At 37.4% G+C, this 18,909-nt stretch overlaps 1 protein-coding gene across 1 annotated transcript in view; it reads left to right on the top strand.

Annotated features, from left to right (window-relative positions):
- Nucleotides 1-7,223: 7,223 nt before the first annotated feature.
- Nucleotides 7,224-18,909, top strand: part of enah (ENAH actin regulator) — a 67,778-nt gene continuing 56,092 nt past the window's right edge. The window contains exon 1 of the mRNA XM_051873940.1: nucleotides 7,224-7,582. Coding sequence (XP_051729900.1) covers nucleotides 7,494-7,582 — 89 coding nt within the window. The 5' untranslated portion in view covers nucleotides 7,224-7,493. The remainder of the gene's footprint in view (nucleotides 7,583-18,909) is intronic.

Here is an 18,909-nt window from a genome sequence, read left to right as displayed (position 1 = left end):
ACTTTGGGGTGGTACTCAGTGTGTTTTGACCACAGAAACAAGGGTCTAAACAAAGTTCCTGGTAAAAATTCTCCCCTCAAAAAGTCCCTGCTCATGAGGTAGTACTTTTTTCAAAGTTTAGGAACTTTCGGGGGTTGGACTTGGGCGCTGAACATGCTGATTGGTTGAGTTCACGCAGCATTTTGATTGGTTGGTTAAAAATACGACCGATGGACCGACGAGTCGATGACTAGGTTCAGGTTTTATTAAGCTTATATGCAGAGGACGAAATCCAGCTGGAACTGGAAAGTTGCACGCAATCCTACGTTACCAGGCTAATCTTTACTCTATTTAAGACCGCTATGGAAACACAGACAGCAACAGGTCTGGGGGGGGAAAAAAGTTCCTGGGACAAATTGTTCCAGGTAATTTCGGTGGAAACGAGGCTGTTGAATCGAATAGCAAACAACTCTTATTGCACGCACCGCAACAGACTTTTAAAAATGGTGGTTGAAATAAAATGCTGAGTGGAGTCAACCAATCAAAATGCTGCCTGAACTCAACCAATCAGCATGTTCAGTGCAAAAGTCCCACCCCCGAAAGTTCCTAAACTTTGAAAAAGTACTACCTCACGAGCAGGGACTTTTTGAGGGGAGAATTTTTACCTGCAACTTTATTTAGACCCTCGTTCTTGCGTTCAAAACACACTGAGTACCACCTTAAAGTCCCTAGTTCCTGGGGAAAGTTCTTGCAGTGAAAACGGGGCTCTACATACACTTTTTTTCTGTATTTGCAAATGTGCTTAATTTATTTTTTTTGAACATTTCTTTTATCTGTGTGCTTGAATGTTGAAATGATGCACGCTATTTTGGAAGATTCTTTCTTGGATTTTTATTATATAATAGGATTCAGCTGCATTTTTTTAATATGCTAACAAAGGTCTAAATATAAAATCTGTTGGTTTATAATGCACTCTGTCATGACGCAGCAGGCGTCTGGCATGTACTGTCATTATAGTTTGCTGAGCTGATTGAAGTGATAGCTGCATAAGTCACCTGGAACTGCCGTATGTGTTTGTTTGGGATATTGATGCTCTATATGGGTCTGTGTGTCTGTGCTGCAGTAGATCATTAGCATTGCCTAGCTTGTCCTGCCTGGTCTAATCCAGTCTCTTTCTACCCCTCGGCATAGCTGGTGTCCCGGTGAGATCATCCGTAATGCTTCCCCAATTAACATCTCATCTCGTGACCTGTCGTTATTATAAGGTTGTAGATGCCATGCATCTATACACAAGGTAAAACATGTATTTGAGGAAAAACGAGTGAATATGTACAGTGCCGCATTACTTCCCTCCATTTGTTATTCTGAGGATGATGTGTGGTACTGATCTGGGGATTTTTCTGTCTGTCTGCTTCTAAGAGTGCAGAGAACACAAGAGCCCTGTGGCCTTCTGCTGTTCTTTTTGAATATTTGAAGGGCACAATATTCATTCCTCCATCTTTTTGAAGTGAAAATGAAAATTATCATTGGAATCAAGAATGGTTCTTATTCAGAACCAGTTTACCAGTACCAGTACTAAAAAAAAAAAAAAAAATGACTGGATGCGAGCTAAAAACTTTATGATTCTAATCTTTAGTGAAGTTACGCATATACAAACTTAAAATACCAATGAATCAGTACTATATCTTGACTTTCTACCATGCTGGTCAGTAGTGATCATATATGGTAGTTTGTTGGTGACCTCTTAACCTTTTGTAAGGTTTTGCCTGTAAGTGTTGGTATGAAGAAACTCTGCTGTCAGCATTATTCAGAGGTCTGTTTAGTCTAAGAGCGGATGAGTTGTATCCTCACCACTTCAGATGATTCATGGTCTTTCTACTGCTAGGGGTTATACTGTTTTATTGAGTTCATTTGAAATTTAAGTTATAACTCAAGTCCAAAAGTATTATGTAAAGCAATACAGTGATTCTTGATGGTTTAAATGTCATTTAATGTCATGCTTGATACCTATTGTAGCGTTTAGTTTTTTCATGTGACATTGAGATGGTTTGAGTTTAGTTTGGTATCCTGCTTGGAGCCAGACCCTAGCAGTCACTCAGTCTGTCTGTCTGCTGTCACATGTATTAGAATATAGCAACATGCTGGGAGGTTGTTGCTAGGGGCAGGATAGAGCGCTTGCATATGTATAGGTAAAGTCATTTGCATGGTTTTGCATTTCAGCTTTGAGCAGCTCAAGATTTGGATCACAATTAGAGGTGTAAATATACATTGATTTTAATAATGTATCTGTTAAAAATTCAAGATTTAATATTCAATTGATTACTACATTAATACCCAAAGTATTTACATTAATTATATTTATTATATATATATATTTTTTTTTTTTTGTAAAATTTTACTCAGTCCAGATTTCCAAATTTTTTATATATATATATATATATATATATATATATATATATATATATATATATATATATATATATATACACTTTTATTATATAATTATCAAAAGGAAAATCAATACAAAACTGATGGCTCCTAATCTTAATTCCAATAATTTCTAATGTTGTGTTTTTACTTTATATCATAGCACAGAGGTTGCATAAGTACATTTATTCACCAACCATGATCGCAAACAATATGGTCGAGATTCATGTTTGGATTTATTACAGTTTGTCACAGAGGTTCACTCGCAGATTAGTAGCAGCAAATCGCAGATGCTGCCTCGTGAAGTAACACAGACTGGCTGTATGATACTTTCATTTGAGCAGAATATTACAATGGACATTTCTAAACTTGAACACACATTTATCGGTGTGGTCAGATCATCAGCGCATTTTTTGCAGGTCAGAGAGAGCAGAATGTGTGCGTATGGTTGCCAGGTTGGGAGGATTAAATAAAACGCTGGACAGAAAACGTATCCTTTTAAGAGAAAAGCTCCTTTTGGAGGATTTATGCTCTTGACATCTGGCAACCTCAAACAGGAAAGATAGTGAAGGCTTGTTACCAATGAAGATAATGGAAATGTCAAATTTTCAAAACGTTTTCAGGGCAAATAACCCTGAATTAGCCCTTATCTGATTAACCACTGTGACTTTCTATGGAGAATTGAAGACACTCATATAGTGACTTATATTCTTATGGAACACTGGTTTTATTGAAAGGGACAAGCCCAGACTGGCTCTATGGTGGTGTTGCCACCACCTGCAGAGGCATAAAGCTTGAAACGGCAGTGCCAGGCCTCCTGTGGACATGTGGTTTATAAGCAGAGGTGTTGCATGCATCCTCCCATGCACCATGTGTTCCGCTGATGCCGGGCTCAAGGTTTCACACTCTCAGCCTGACCCGATTGCGCCGCCCACTCACGGGAACCTGGTGCTTCCAGGTGGCTCTCTCAGTGCCTGAAAAGTCTGGGATGTTGCATGCCAACTAGTCTACGTGAGATTCGAAAGGTTTACGTTTGCTGTTGAAGTAGTCTGTAGCGTATTAGCATACTGCTGTCAGATCCAGAGTAGCTAATTGATTCCTACGTAATTGCGCTGCTCTCTAAACGCGAGAGTCTGTTGTCACTGTGCTTGACTTGCACATTTGCTGGAGTGTGATAACACTCGATGGTCTGAAAATAGTTGTTTTCCATCAATGAAATGGAAAATCAGAGTGAAAATGGTCTGCTTTCAGCAAGTGTTAAATCCAACCCAACAATTTGTAAAATTTGCCAGCATGGAGCTCAGGCAGTATACTTTCGATTTTTGTATTCTTGCTAGACTGTGGCCACACTGTAAAGTTTCAGGAGTAATAAACTGCTCTAAATATGGCAGTGTATCCCCTAACTTATCATTCTGTGTGCGTTCGGAACATGACTCCTGAAATGCGATGATTAACACTGTGGTAACCACAGGAACGTTCTGGTATCTTAGTTTGGTTTTTTTTTTTTTTTTTTTTTTGACCAAGGTAATATTACAGTGACCAAAGGTGCATTATGTTCTGCAATTTTAACTAAGCCACCATGAACAGAGCCATCGTGTTTTCTTTTTGTTTGTAAGGCTGCTTCACAGAGCACTCTATTGCAGTGTTGCCATGTCTATTGATTATAAGTGTTTTTGGCCTTGTTGTTTAAGCTTGGCTCATAAAGCAATCAAGTTATTAAAGTGGGCAGGAGCGGGTCACATGGGTCATTCCTGCAGGTTTCGCGCTCACACCAAAAGCGCGTGCAGCACTGATCTATATAAGTGGCACTTCCATAAAGCTGCCTCTCAAACAGCTCGCGAGTACCAAATTGACTTCTTTTTTTTTGTGGCTTATTTTGCTTAAACGGTCAAATACATACAAAATTATGTCAAAATGCCTGTCTTGTCGAGTATTCAGGTAAATACAGTCAGTTTTAGAATGTGAATAGTTGAGAGAAATTGCATGTTGTGTAACAGTATATTGGATTTGTGCATAAGCTCTTAAAGTGACAGCAGCCTAATAAACCTGCTGCTATCTGTCATGTTAATCAAAGAACAAAAGACAAAGAGAAAATGACTCGCTGCTCTAGACTGATTAACATTTGTAACTTTAATTGTAAAGCATTAATCTGTAATTAATTTTTACAATGAAAACTGTGGTATCGATATTTATCACGATATTGTATCGAAGTTGGAAATTCCAGTATCGTGACAACACTAGTGTACAAAACAGTATTAAGCACTAAAAGGTGAATTGACAACCACATTTTATTATTATGATGATTATTATTAAATATTGCATTAGTATTATATATTAGCATACTGGCTGTTGTGTTGAAATAATAATGATAATAATAATAATATTAATACTATTCAATAATTAAATTATTATTATTTATATTAGCATATTTGCTGTGGCAATTAGTGTGAAATTTCACTGGTATTGACTACTAAAAGTTTGGTATCTTGACAAGCCCTATTGAGGATCACCAAAGTCATATCGATTTGCTCTTGCTGTCAACCCGTCCCTGTCAGTGATTGTTGATTTGGATGGGTCCTTGACCGGTGCTGCCCTCGTCAGCGCCTGAGTGATTAATTGCAGAGTTTACAGGCTGGATGCTTAGAGCGTGACCGTGCATTATGATCAGGCATCTGCGCATTGAACCCCACCCTCAAAAATGACAAGGCCTTTCTTTTGCACCTGACCTGTCACTCACACCCATCTGTTCCTGTGGAGACAAGCCAGACAATCGCAAACCACAGGATCTGTGCCATGCACCAAACCACATGATCCCAGAGTGCATCTGTCACATTTTACCCTGTTTTACTGCTCCGAGATCTTGCTTTAAAATACATAAATAATTTAATTGATTTGACTTTATTGCTCTCTTCAGCTCAGTGGCACTGTTGTAAGTATCATGTTGAGCTATTCCCATTTGAGATCGAGGTAGTGCACAGCAATTTTGTGTAGATTGATTGCTAATTTTTTTTGGCCTCCAGCAGTTGGAACAAAGCTGAATTCAGTGTGCTGGTCAAATCATTCCCTGGTTTTTGAAGGTTCAGTACCTTACCACATTTTCAATTTAAATGAATTATATTGTACCACTGTAAATGTTTTATATAATAGTACGTCTTTAGTATTGATGAATTGTCTTTCTCTACTGAGTGTCTAAGGCCCAAAACATGCAAGTATGTGAACACAGACGTTTCTAGCTACACAAGCTCGGTTTTGTGTGTTGTTACAAAGGGTATCAGATCAGGGTTGCTGTATTTCATATATTAGCATAAACCGCCTTTTTCTACTTTACCTATATCAAAATGATAAGATGTCACTAAAAACAAAATTAAAGTTCGGTTTAACTTAAAATTAAGAACTGTATTCTATTGTATAGTAAAATATAGTTCTCAAAGAAGTAGTAGTAGTAGTAGTAGTAGTAGTAGTAGTAGTAGAAATAACTAATTAATAACTATAACTAATAACTTACTAGTCTTTCATTAGACAACCTTTTTGATAATAAATTTGTATTTAAGGGTTAGTTCACCCAAAAATGAAAATTGTCATTAATTACTCACCCTCATGTTGTTCCACACCCGTAAAACCTTCGTTCATCTTAGGAACGCAAATTGAGATATTTTTCATGAAATCCGAGAGCTGTCTGACTCCTCCGTAGACAGCAATTTAACCACCACTTTCAAGGTCCAGAAAGGTACTAAAGACATCATTAAAATAGTCCATGTGACTGCAGTGGTTCAACCTTCATTTTATGAAGTGACAAGAATACTTTTTGTGCGCAAAAACAAAAATAACGACTTTATTTAACAATATCTTCTCTTCCATGTCAGTCTCCTACACAGTTGATGTAGTAAGCACAGTGCAGTGCTTCGGTGTGTACGTCCGAATGCTGGCTCGTTATTGGCCCGGCTCCTGCGTCAGCATCACACGCATGCATTGTGCTGCTCATGTGATCAGCGTCGGCCAATACTGAGCCGGCGTTCTGACGTAGAACCTGGAAACACTGAACGTAAACCGCGTAGGAGACTGACACAGAAGAGAAGATATTGTTGAATAAAGTCATTATTTTTGTTTTGTTTTTGCGCACAAAAAGTTTTCTTGTCGCTTCATAACATTTAAGGTTAAACCACTGCAGTCACATGGACTATTTTAACGACGTCTTTAGTACCTTTTTGGACCTTGAAAGTGGTGGTTAAATTGCTATGGAGGAGTCAGACAGCTCTCGGATTTCATCAAAAATATCTTAATTTGTGTTCCGAAGATGGAACGGTCTTACGGATTTGGAACGACATGAGGGCGAGTAATTAATGACAGAATTTTCATTTTTGGATGAACTAACCCTTTAAATCATAAAATAGAATCCAGAAAAAATAAAATGGAAAACGAAGAATTTGGGAAAAAATATGGATTTTATAAGGCCTTAAATTAAAAGTACTGTTAGGCTAACGTAAGATCTAAACACTCACATTTACGTATATACTTATAGTATGTTTGTGACCTGAGAGGTCACTTAAGGCCAAAAATAAGAGTTTCCTTTTTTTTGATGACAAAACTACCTCTCAATCATTAATTATTTAGTGTTTTGCATATCATGCGTTTGAAGTATTGTTTACCTCATCCTACACAGATGACTGCATGCACATGCTGCTTCAAAACAAAGCTTAGCCAGTAAAGATAAATCACTATTGAAACAGAGCAGCACAGATTAAAGAGAGGAGGGTGGGGGTAGGAAAGACCAGAGCGAGGGAGAGAGAAAGAGAGAGAGGCAGGGCGGGAAAAAGCCTGCTCAGTTGAGCAGTATTAACACAGCGTAGCAATTTCATCTTCCCAAACGTGATCTCCTTTAACAACTGTGAGAACTCAAATGCCTGTTGCCAGGTTACCGTCCAGCACTGTGAAAAGCGGGATTGTGTACGCGAGCAGCATGGAGAAGCGCCGCTGACTTGCGCCCATCTTTAAATAATGAATCACCGAAGCATTCAGAATAGAGGGAACACAATGAATAGGCGAGTGTGATCGGGATCGAATCCGCAGCGTCGGAGCCGGGGGAAGCCATGCAGCTCCAGTCTGCAGCACAATGCAAGGTGTCCGGCTTCATACTGAATGAAAGATGCGCCCTGTCTTCGAAAATGGAAGTCCACCGGTACGTACGCACACAGGCTTCATAGGTTTGTTATCCTGTGCATTCTGATACGAGCAACTGTTGCATCCTTAATGTAGCTCAAAGACATTGTTGAAATGCATGTTTAGGTTCTCATCGGTTTAATTTCTACTTCATGGTTGGCTCTCTGGGATTATGGGTTTAATAAAGCAGTGCTCTATTGTAATTATGGAGGATGTGAGCTGCTTTAGGAAGTGTGGTGGAAAATGTTTTCAGTAAGATTACAGTTTCATTTGCTCTAATAGCTCCCTGTGGAATGGATGGGAGATGCACAAATTGGCCTATAAAACCGGTGGCAGGCTACCAACATTTATGCACTGCAAATTCACTTATCAAACATTCATGTCTAGTTTATCCCATCGCACAATTATTGCCCTGCAGACCAAATCAAAGTTAATTTTTGTCCTCATTTTACTGATAAGGGGTCTCAACCAAATGAAATTTGGTTTCTCAGGAAAGGTGTTTCCCCATGTAGCCACAATGAATGGGGTGTTTTTATAAACCATGCTGCCACTCACTGCCATGACTAAGTATCACTTATGACGTTCTTAAGGGGAACCTCCATGCATGCAAAAGGTTTGGTGTGAGAAGTCGCTGTGCGTTCTTTGGGTGTGAATGGCTGCTCAGTGGAGGCAAAACAGGTCGCTGTCAGAACTCACCTGATACTTTGTTAAAAAATAAATTGCCTTGGTGTATGTAAACACAGTATGAACCTGCTTTTCGGAGAGCATTTTGGAGGTCAGATGCTTGTGGTAGCTTTTTCTGGAATGAGAAGATTCTTTGAATTTCTTTGTTTTGCTGATGTTCATGTTTTGCAATACTGTGCTAAGGAAAACCAGTATTGCTGGTCCTGTGTTATGAGTTGTGACTGTTCGTTCTTAAGAATTTTTTTTTTTTTTTTTTTTCGCTTTGGAAACAATTACTCCACTTATATGCAAGTGTGTATATGTAAATATAAGTATTAAATATTTTTATTGATATAAATATCTAAAATATATATATTATTTTACGTATATATGTACACATACATGTGATTTTACTATTCAGTGATTAGATATAATAGAAGAGTTTTTGTGTGTGTGAAGGAGAGGTTGTGGTTTTCATGATGCTGTCAAAGGTCACAGTAATTATTGTCAGCTTGAGTTCCAAATGTAATTGGAAACCTACTGTAAAAGTTCCTCAATTAAATAGAAGGAAGTAATATCTTCACTTCATAATGCCATCCATCTGGCTTTACTACACAACCATAAACACCTTGAATTTCCTACATGTCAAACTGTGTAGATTATACCCGACACACTGCTTAGATAAAGATGACAGATGGCAGCTGTCAAAGAGAAAATGTATTTAGGATAGCAGTATTTTGCTGATGTTTTTCAGTGGCCAGTCATACAAGGACGCTTGAAGGAAAAAGGCATAAATTTGCACTGCAATAGATATTGGCATATTGTAAATCGGGTAGAACACACATTCTCTGAAGTGTTTTGGGGTCTGAAAAGTATTACAACCTCAGTTCACCAACACATTCTCTGACTTAAAACATTCAAAACACTAATTTTCCACAATGACAAGGTTTTTAACCTTCATTTTAGTGCTTTGTGGTTTCCTCAATGTGTCTTAGAGGGGAGGAAAGGTCATAATTCAGTGATGCTTGACACATAAGACTTAGCATCATTTCCAAATTGAAATGAAATGAGATGATCACTATATTCTTAACAGAAATGTACCATTATTCAGACACTAGATATAATGTTTTATATTTTTTACTAGTGGGTGCAGGACACTATAGTTCATTTATGTAAATGAGGATAGCAAGATAAAGTAAACTGTGACATATTATACCCAACAATTCTTCATACAGTGGACTACCAGTAAAATTGATAAAAATTTATGACCAAAAATTATTCGGACACTTTGACCTGACCATGTTTTGCTTAAAGGAACACGCCACTATTTTTGAAAATATAGGCTCATTTTCCATCTCCCCTAGAGTTAAACAGTTGAGTTTTACCGTTTTCGAATCCATTCAGCCGATCTCCGGGTCTGGCGGTAGCACTTTTAGCTGCAGCTTAGCATAGTTCATTGAATCTGATTAGACTGTTAGCATCTCGCTCAAAAATGACCAAAGATTTTTGATATTTTTCCTATTTAAAACTTGACTCTTCTGTAGTTACATCGTTTACTAAGACCGACGGAAAATGAAAGTTGCGATTTTCCAGGCCGATATGGCTTGGAACTATACTCTCATTCCGGCGTAATAATCAAGGAACTTTGCTGCCGTACAGTGGGTGCAGCAGGCGCAATGATATTACGCAGTGCCTGAAAATAGGCTAACTTCCGTCAACATAACCAAAGTGACCACCTGCTTGCACAGGGAGCGTGCCTTGCAACCATGGAGACATTTGTGAGAGATGATTCAGAAGATATTTACTTTGGTGCAGATCCTGAACCATTTCTTGATTGATTCTACTGGTGTTTTGAGATCTATGTTCAGAGCAGCCAGCCATTGATTCTTTCGTTCCTTGTTTTTGTTGGAATTCTATGAAACATGATGGTAGAGTACACCTTCGACTTACTATCACAGCCCTTTACAATGCACACAACCATGGCTAATCGCACACAGGTAAATCCAGCCACTACCCAATTTGCCGGCTGCAACTCTGCAACTACACAGACTTAGTGCCAGTCACGTTGGAAGTTACCTAGCTGGGGACTATTTTCAGCCGCTGCATAATATCATTGTGCCTGCTGCACCCACGGTACAGCAGCAAAGTTCTATGGTTATTACGCCGGAATGGGAGTATAGTTCCTAGCCATATCAGCCTAGAAAATAGCAACTTTTCATTTTCCGTCAGTCTTAGTACACGATGTAACTACAGAAGAGTCAAGTTTTAATCAGGAAAAAGTATCAGAACTCTTTGGTCATTTACACTTTATTCTCAGAATCATTATCTTTTTGTTAATGTTTAAAGATTAATAAGATTTTATATAATGGATAAAAGAGAGATAGATAAATTATAACTGATATTTTATATAAATGAAACTCAACACTTCATGTAGATTATTATTATTATTAATATAAACAATAATAATTTTTAATTTAATATATTATGTATTGTGTTATCATAATTAAATGTGTATAATATAAATAAAACATTACTATGATGTCCAGACAAAAAGATGAAGTCTCAGTTGATTCACTAAAGTTAATGCTACATTTGTCTATATTTAATAAATATTTGGCACATTTTTGTTTCTGATGGTGCTGATTCCCCCCCCCCAAGTTTTCATATAGCCCATTTTGTGTGCGTACTCAAAAATCAGTGAATTAAAACCGTATTAGCGCACTGCTCGTATTGGTTTCTGTCCTTTTTAAGTGTGTTCTTGTCCCCTTGCCAGTGGCTTAAAAGCAGACTCTTCTCACAAATAGCTGCCCATGCAGAGGATGTCACCAGGGCTGTTTATACAGTGATGATGTCTTCCATTGTCCTGCAAAGCATGGCATGAATGAATCTGCACTGGCATCTTCCGAAACGGGTGTTCTGCGTGACTCATGGTTTGTGAGTGGAGTGTATTTTTAAGCCAGTTTTTGCAGTTTCTGTGGAGGAGGTGAGGTGTTGGCAGCTCAGGGACTCTCCATCTCGACTGTGGAAGGAAGCAGTCAGTGTCGTTAGCTGCAAAGGATCATAGTAAGGGTGAACAATGAACACTGGGTTGAGAGTATTAACGTCCATTGAATATTTTCATATAACTCGGGATAGAATCGTAATAGACTACTTTACTGTCTATTTAGCGCTGATCATTCACTCAGAGCTTGTGCTATTGAGCAAAACAAAAGGCAAGCAAAAGAGAAGCCTGAATGGCTCTGTCTCCCCCCCCTTCATACAGAATTTTTTTTCCCAGTATTATGTAGGAGCTACACATAAAATCCACCCACGTACACAGTGTTGCTAAGGTGATGGCTTTAATTCCTCAGTCTATAAAAAGACCAAAGGAGAGCAAAAACACCAACGAGGGATTGTGACTTATGAGAATGTCTCTCTCGACACTAGTGTGTGATCACTACAGAGTCTGAAATCTTTTGAATTGGCATGAAGATTGTATCACGATAGTATCTCCTCAAAATGGAGGAAATTAAATGCACAGGAAAACAGATACAAGTGCTGAATCAGTTGACATGCTGCTTCATATAGTAAGTTCGACATTCTCTCCTTCCAACTGCCTCCTATGTAGTCATATAGGAAGAGCAAAGTTCAGATTTCATCACCTAGCCTGTCTACTCCTCAAAAGCGTTTGCTCATGCTTGTAATTGTAGGAGTGCAGTTCACCTGTAAACTAAAATTATTTAAAGTGCCTATTTAAGATATTTTAAAGGCTTCTAATTTTGTTTTTGAGGTCTCCTACAACACGTTTACATGCGTGAAATGCCAAAAACATTCATTTTCTCATAATGTACATTGCACATCATCTAATTTCTCAGAGAAACTCAAAACGACTTGTTTGAAGATTCAGTCTAAGCCCCTCCTTTCCGAGAGCTACTCTGCTCTGATTGGTCAGATGGCCCAGTCTGTTGTGATTGGTCGACTACTTACAGCGAGTGTCTGAAACGAAAGGCTCGTTACCATATCTGAATTTCAGCACTGAAAAATTCTTAAATCCTCAGAGATTGTACATACTGTAAAGACAGTAATGATGGCGTTGATTTTTACCATATCAATTCAAATGCGAGTCTGATAATGAAAGATTGGAAGAACTAGTTATTCAACCCGAATGTCCAACGCAAGCATGACTTTTCTTAGTGGGAAGTACTGTTTGTCAGTTTGTCATACATTATGAGATGTTGCAAATGTAATTCTCACCATCAAGTGTATGTCCATCAACAAACCGATGTGTATATTTCAAATTTATTGAAGTGAACATGTGGGAACCGTATTATTAACTGTATCAATAACGGTGTATACGTTAGCTGAGCGCTAACGTGAATGATCGATGTCACCAAAATTTTGTTCCATCCGTTACTCAAAGTAGTGAGGAAATAGGTACATAAAATGGGTAAATCTTTTTTTGATCATTTGTATGTAGTGTATGTTTTATATATTATGTTATTTATATCTTGTATATGTATGTATTTTAGTTATATCCTGTCAGGTTCATCATGATCTCATTTTGCAGACAGTGATCAGTGTTTCAGTTATTTGTCACTGTATGCTGATCTCACCTTGAGGCTGAGAGACGGTATGCATCTCACAGTGGGAGTTGGAGCCTATTTCCAGCTCCCTGCTACGCCTACACCATGCCGTGGACCCTCGAGCTCCCTGTGAGCAGTCAGCTCTCAGCCTGAGCCATCTCTGTTACAGGAGTATGGTTTAAAATAGCTCCTGTCTGCTCTTTCTCACGCACCTGTGGCTAGTTGAGTAGGTAAGACGCAGCAGAAGTGTTATTTTAGGAGTGTATGGCCCTCTTAGGGGTTTGTAGAATCGTTCAAACAAGATATTTATCCCTTCATGTTGCCATTGATTATTTGGTCCATTTTGCTATTAAACTTGAAGTGTGTAATTTTTTTTTCAGTGTTAAAGTGTTTTCTCGAATTCCAGCTTTAATATGCAGAGATAAGTACAAGTAAACCACGTGGTGCTAATATCCTTGAACATGATTATATTGGCTCAACCAAAGGCATGAGTTTGGAGTGGGGACTAGTACTATCTGTTTAACTGACCAATTACAGATGAGGTGATTGTTCAGGAACCCTTTTGGAAAATAAGGCAGGGTATCTATACAACTCTTGATCAAATTTCAGATTTTATTTTGATTCATTTGGGTTTATTTGAGTGTTTTAGACTGAATCAAAATCTTTTTGAACTAGCTGTTAAAAGAACCAGCTCATAAGAGTCATTTGTTTCTGAAATCAGACAGTATATGTGACCTGTGCTGGCAAAATGAGTCGGAATGCGCACAGGCTAATTTCGAGCTACAGGCAAAACAAGTGAAAAATGTCAATTTTTGGTCAAAATTGAGGTTTCCACAAAAATGAGTTCATTAGGCCCTCGTCTGGCGATCCCAATGCTCCAAATAGCAATTAAACATCTAAAAGTATCTTTATTTGTACGTTTTCTGAGAGGAGTACCTTTCCTTTGACCATGAAAAATGCAGTTTTTCTCTGCTCGCTTCTGGACAACTTGTGCTTCCCTCAGCACAAGTTTGGAGTTGTTGTAAAGCACAGCATAACTTAGCGAATATCTTAGCGAATAACAGTGAATTTTCGATGGCATGAGTCTGAACCAATGAAATGTGATTTTCAAACTCATGCTGATGTAAACAAAACGATCTTACTCGCGCTGACTGACAGATCTGAAGTGCTCGCACAAAAACGCCTCAGACAGTGCACAATATAAAATATATATAGGCCCAAAGTGTAGGGCTATGCCATAGAGGGCCTTTAATGGGCCCTTATTGTCACAGGGCCCGGGAAGTTCCAGTTATCCCTCAAACCTGATGACGACTCAATGTTTCTCTTGCATTTCCAACCCTTACTCAGAAATACCACCTGCCATCCATGAAAATACCCTTCTTTCTCACTGAATTGACTCAAATGCGTGTGCTCTTCACTAACTTGGCAAGTATGGCTTTCAAAGAAGTCTAAATTGTGTCCCTTCTTTGTTGGCTTTTGTTTCTCTTGCAGCATTGTCTATGAAAGTTTAGAGGACACATTTCAATCTTGAAGATTTACAGCATGATCTCTGTCGCTGTGTCCTTCAAGATCCCTATTCCTTCATTGTGTGAAACGCATTGTGGTCTTCTCTGTTGGTGTTGCTGAAGTTTGAGCTTAAAGCTGAAACAACTTTGAGCCATCACAGAAGTACAGGGTTGTATTGTGGTAACCTTGACTGAGACTTTCTCTCACTGTTTGTCTGTATTTCATTCTTTCTTTTTTGGTATTCTTTACCTCAATACCTTAGAAATCCCTGGGCCTCTGTGCAGGATTGAAGAAGATATCTGGACCTGAGGTCAGTGGGTCCACTTGACTCATGAGGAGGTTTGAATCCTTGTGTTTGCTAGAGTCTCAGTGGATTTGTGATGTGGCTTAGGGATGGCAGCTAGTTGAGTTATAGTGTTAGACAATTTGAGCTGTGTAAACAAACTAAGTGTTAAAGTGTGAGCGTGTCAGAGTTGGCCTTCGTGACATGCATGATTCATATCAAATCTTCAGGGCTAGTTCATCATACATTGACACAAATATCAAGATCTGTGTATAATTCTAGTAGTCTGTTGCAACTTGTGAATTATATAGAACATTAATGCATGATTTGAAATTCCTAAATAGATGGTTTTTTTTTTGTTTGTTTTTTTACATAAAAATAAAAGCAGTGATGCTATCATTTCAGCCAAACAGCCATTGTTGCCATTGTTTTTATCAAATTAATACAACAAATATATACATTTTTCTAGTCTTCAATTAGTATGCACCTAAAAAACAAATTAAACATTTACCTAGATGCATTTACTAACACTTTTTAATGCATAAAAATTGCTTCTGTAAACATTTCTGAGTGATGACGCAAGCATATTGTTGAGTCAGAGTTGAATAAGGTTTGTATAACATGTCTAATGACATAACAGCTGAATAAAAAGCACATTAAAATAATTATGATGTTCGCAGTGTTATTTTGGTAGCATTTTTGGTGTGTTGTCGGCTTTCAGAATCCACATCCTTGTTTATAGGCACAATGCCATTATCACACATGCTACAACAAGAATCCCTTCATCTTAACTTGTGTAGTTTATTTGTGAATGAGTGTGTTACATGGGCAGAGACAATGGAGCTGTCATTGAGGACGTTACTTTGAGCTGTGTAGAAGGTTGATGATTATTTTTCCTGATGTTGTGGGCGCTGGGTTGCATAATCAGATCTTGGTTTACCATGCTCTTCCCCAGAGCATTTTGCAGGCAGTGCTTGCTCTCGCGTCACTGCAGCCTCAGCACGAAGCTCTCTGATGTCGTATTTTTTAGCTGTTGAGACGTTAAGGCAATAAAGGAATGAAAATGTTTCCTGATTGCATTGCTGCAGTGCTTTGGATGTATTTTTTTTTTTATATCAGAGGGTTTTTGATCACACGTTGTCATAGTGCTTGTTTACAGCCAAATTAATTCCTTTAAGCTTTAACCAAAGTTTTTTTTAGTTCATCTTTGATCCAAATGTCAAACACTTGACATGCAACAGAGATTCAGAAAATTATTTGCGAATTAATGTTAATATATAATTATTCATATAATTACCATTGTTCTATTGAGTCTTGAAGAAAGACAAATAATGTGAGGTTTAAGTTTTTCAGCTTTATTTTATACTTGACTCAATGCATAATCACCCCCCACACCAGTAGTTTAGCTTATTTATATTAAACTGCTTTTTTATTTGCCTCCAATTCCAGCACAGTGGAGCTTTTTATTTTGACAAATTCCCTAAATGGTTTATTAATCCTATGATTGATGAGAAAATGTAAGCATAGATTGCATAGCTGTCATAATTTGGCTACGTGCATTATTCCATCACGTTGTTTTCCTTTCATCACAGAACCCTGTGTGCTTTCCTCCCTCTGTCCTTGGAATTTATTTGCATCTCTGAAATGAGACTGAGGGGAAACATTATCTATTTGAAGGTTATTAGGTTGTTTTATTGTCAAATCAGAACAACTATATGAACATGAATGGTGGGCTGACACTATTTTGTGTAGTCGTACTGTGTGTTTGAAATCCACACTTCTCCAGGCCTGCTGAAGTGTCAGATTGAATTTACATACAATAACAAGGTGTGGGTGAAAGAATCATTCCCAGGTATCATGTGATCAGCAAATACCAGCAGTGTGGCCTGTTTTGTCCTTGTCAGCTGTCGTCCTGACCCTCATACTGATGCTCTTAATGCTGTGGTCTATGATCTGTAGATAAAGCTGGATGGTCAGTCTGCTGAGTAGAGTTCTGCTTCTGTTTTGTATACAGTCTAACCAAAATTTATTCAGATACCTTGAAGTTTATTCACTATAGTTAAAAAAATGTCAATAAAATATGACAAGATAGAGTTAAACTGTGTCAGAAAAAAAAAAAAAATCTTAATTATTTCAGATAACACCTAAGCAAAACATGGTCAGGTTGAAGTGTCTGAATAATTTTTGGTCCCAATTTTTTTTTATCAATTTTACTGGTAGTCCACTATATGAAGAATTTTTGGGTATAATATGTCAGTTATTTTGCTATCCTCACTTACATAAATGAGCTATAGAGTACCTCAGGGATGACATGTTTTTATATTCCAACCCTGAAGTTAGCGCCGCACGGGTTCCCTCGATCGAAAGCCAATGCATTTTTCCCATAGACTTTTGGAAAATCGCAAAAAATAAGCTCTGTGTTTAACAAAGGGTTATGACACTTACGTTTTGTCTATCAAGATAATCTTTACAAGTTAACACAACATTTATACATTTTGAAGCCTGAATAAAGTCGTCAGATATAAAAATCTAACAGTAGGCTATAAACGGACTACAGCGTCACCACCACCAAGCTTCCTCAAACTTTATTTAGAAAACAACAACAACTTTTAAAAACATGCTCACTGATTATGATCTGCGCTGTGTATGAATACTTATCCACTTTTTCATGAGAAATGCTGTCCATATGTCCTGTTTGTCATGATGACGTCTAAAGTCCCCGCCAAAGGAAGTAGTCCCTTTTAGCAATTCGTTAGCAACCGCCGTTTTTAAGACACCATAAAGGTTTAAAAAATCACAAGCAGGTTATAACTGGTGTGTTTTATGTCATAGATCAAAACGTGAAAATATTTAGAGGCTTCATTAACCACAGACCTTATTTTAGGTGATTTAGCAAAAACCCATTCAAAAAACCCATTGACTTCGGGGCAATGGAACCAGAAGTCCTAAAATGCTAACTCGCTTCCGGGTTTTGCCTACAAAAACATATTATCCCTGAGGTACTCTATAGTGTCCTGCACCCACTAGTAAAAAAATATAAAAAAATTATATCTAGTGTCTGAATAATTTTTGGTTTGACTGTATATTTTATTGACACTATCGTTCAAAAGTTTTAGATTGGTTAGATTTTTAATGTTTTTAAAAAATCTCTTGAATTTTCAGCATCATTACTCCAGTCTTCAGTGTCACATGATCCTTCAGAAATCATTCTAATATGCTGATTTGCTGCTCAAGAAACATTTTTATTTTTTTCAGGTTTCTTTGATGAATAGAACATTCAGAAGAACAGCATTTATCTGAAATAGAAAGCTTTTTTTAACATTATAAATGTTTTACTGTCACTTTTGATCAATTTAATGCATCCTTGCTGAATGTTATTTCTTTAATTTCTTTAAAAAAAAAAAAAAAACCTTTGCTAGTGTATAAAAGCTTTCTATTTCAGATAAATGCTGTTCTTTTGAACTTTCTATTCATCAAAGAATCATGAAAAATTGCACACAACTGTTCAAAATTGCACACAACTGTATCAACATTGATAATAAGAAATGTTTCTTGAGCAGCAAATCAACATATTAGAATGATTTCTGAAGGATTATGTGACACTGAAGACTGGAGTAATGATGCTGAAAATTCAGCTTTGCCAACACAAGAATAAATTGCATTTTAAAATATATTCAAATAGAAAATGGTTATTTTAAATTGTAAAAACATTTCACAATATTACTGTTTTTGCTGTATTTTTGATCCAAAAATGCAGCCTTGTTGAGCAAAAGAGACTTTTTTTAAAAACATTAAAATATCTTACAGATCTAAAACATTTGAATGGTAGTGTGCAGTATGTATTTTATATGCTCTCATGGATCAAAATTAGGTAAAATTATCATGGAAGAGGCCAATACAACACAATCACTATATTCTAAGACTTTAAAACCAAACAAATTTTATGTATGATCTCAATAATAAAATAAAATATAAAAATTAAATTAAATAAAATTTAATTTAATCATTAGCGCTTAGGCTAATGATGCAGTTTTTCTATTCGAGTCATAGATTTTTGTTGAAAGAGGTTGTTGGGTTTTTTTTTTTTTTTGTTTTTTTTTTTGTGTATGTGTCATGGCTCGCTCCCCTTGGCCAGTTGTCCTGTAAGCATTTGCTCTTTGACTGTCTGCCATCAATTACACCGTAATATGACATAGAGCACCGAAGAGCCCGCTCTGCCCACGCCCGCATGCTTCTTCCTTAATTAAAGTGCAGAGATTGGTCTCAGAGGACAATCCTGTTAGATTAGCCCTTATCTGCTAGGCGGATGATCCCAGGATCTCATCTCAGTCC

Source organism: Ctenopharyngodon idella, chromosome 20, assembly GCF_019924925.1.
Source record: "Ctenopharyngodon idella isolate HZGC_01 chromosome 20, HZGC01, whole genome shotgun sequence".
NCBI classification, from domain to species: Eukaryota; Metazoa; Chordata; class Actinopteri; order Cypriniformes; family Xenocyprididae; genus Ctenopharyngodon; species Ctenopharyngodon idella.
Note: the sequence above shows the minus strand (reverse complement) of the source record. Positions and strands in the feature narration are given on the sequence as shown.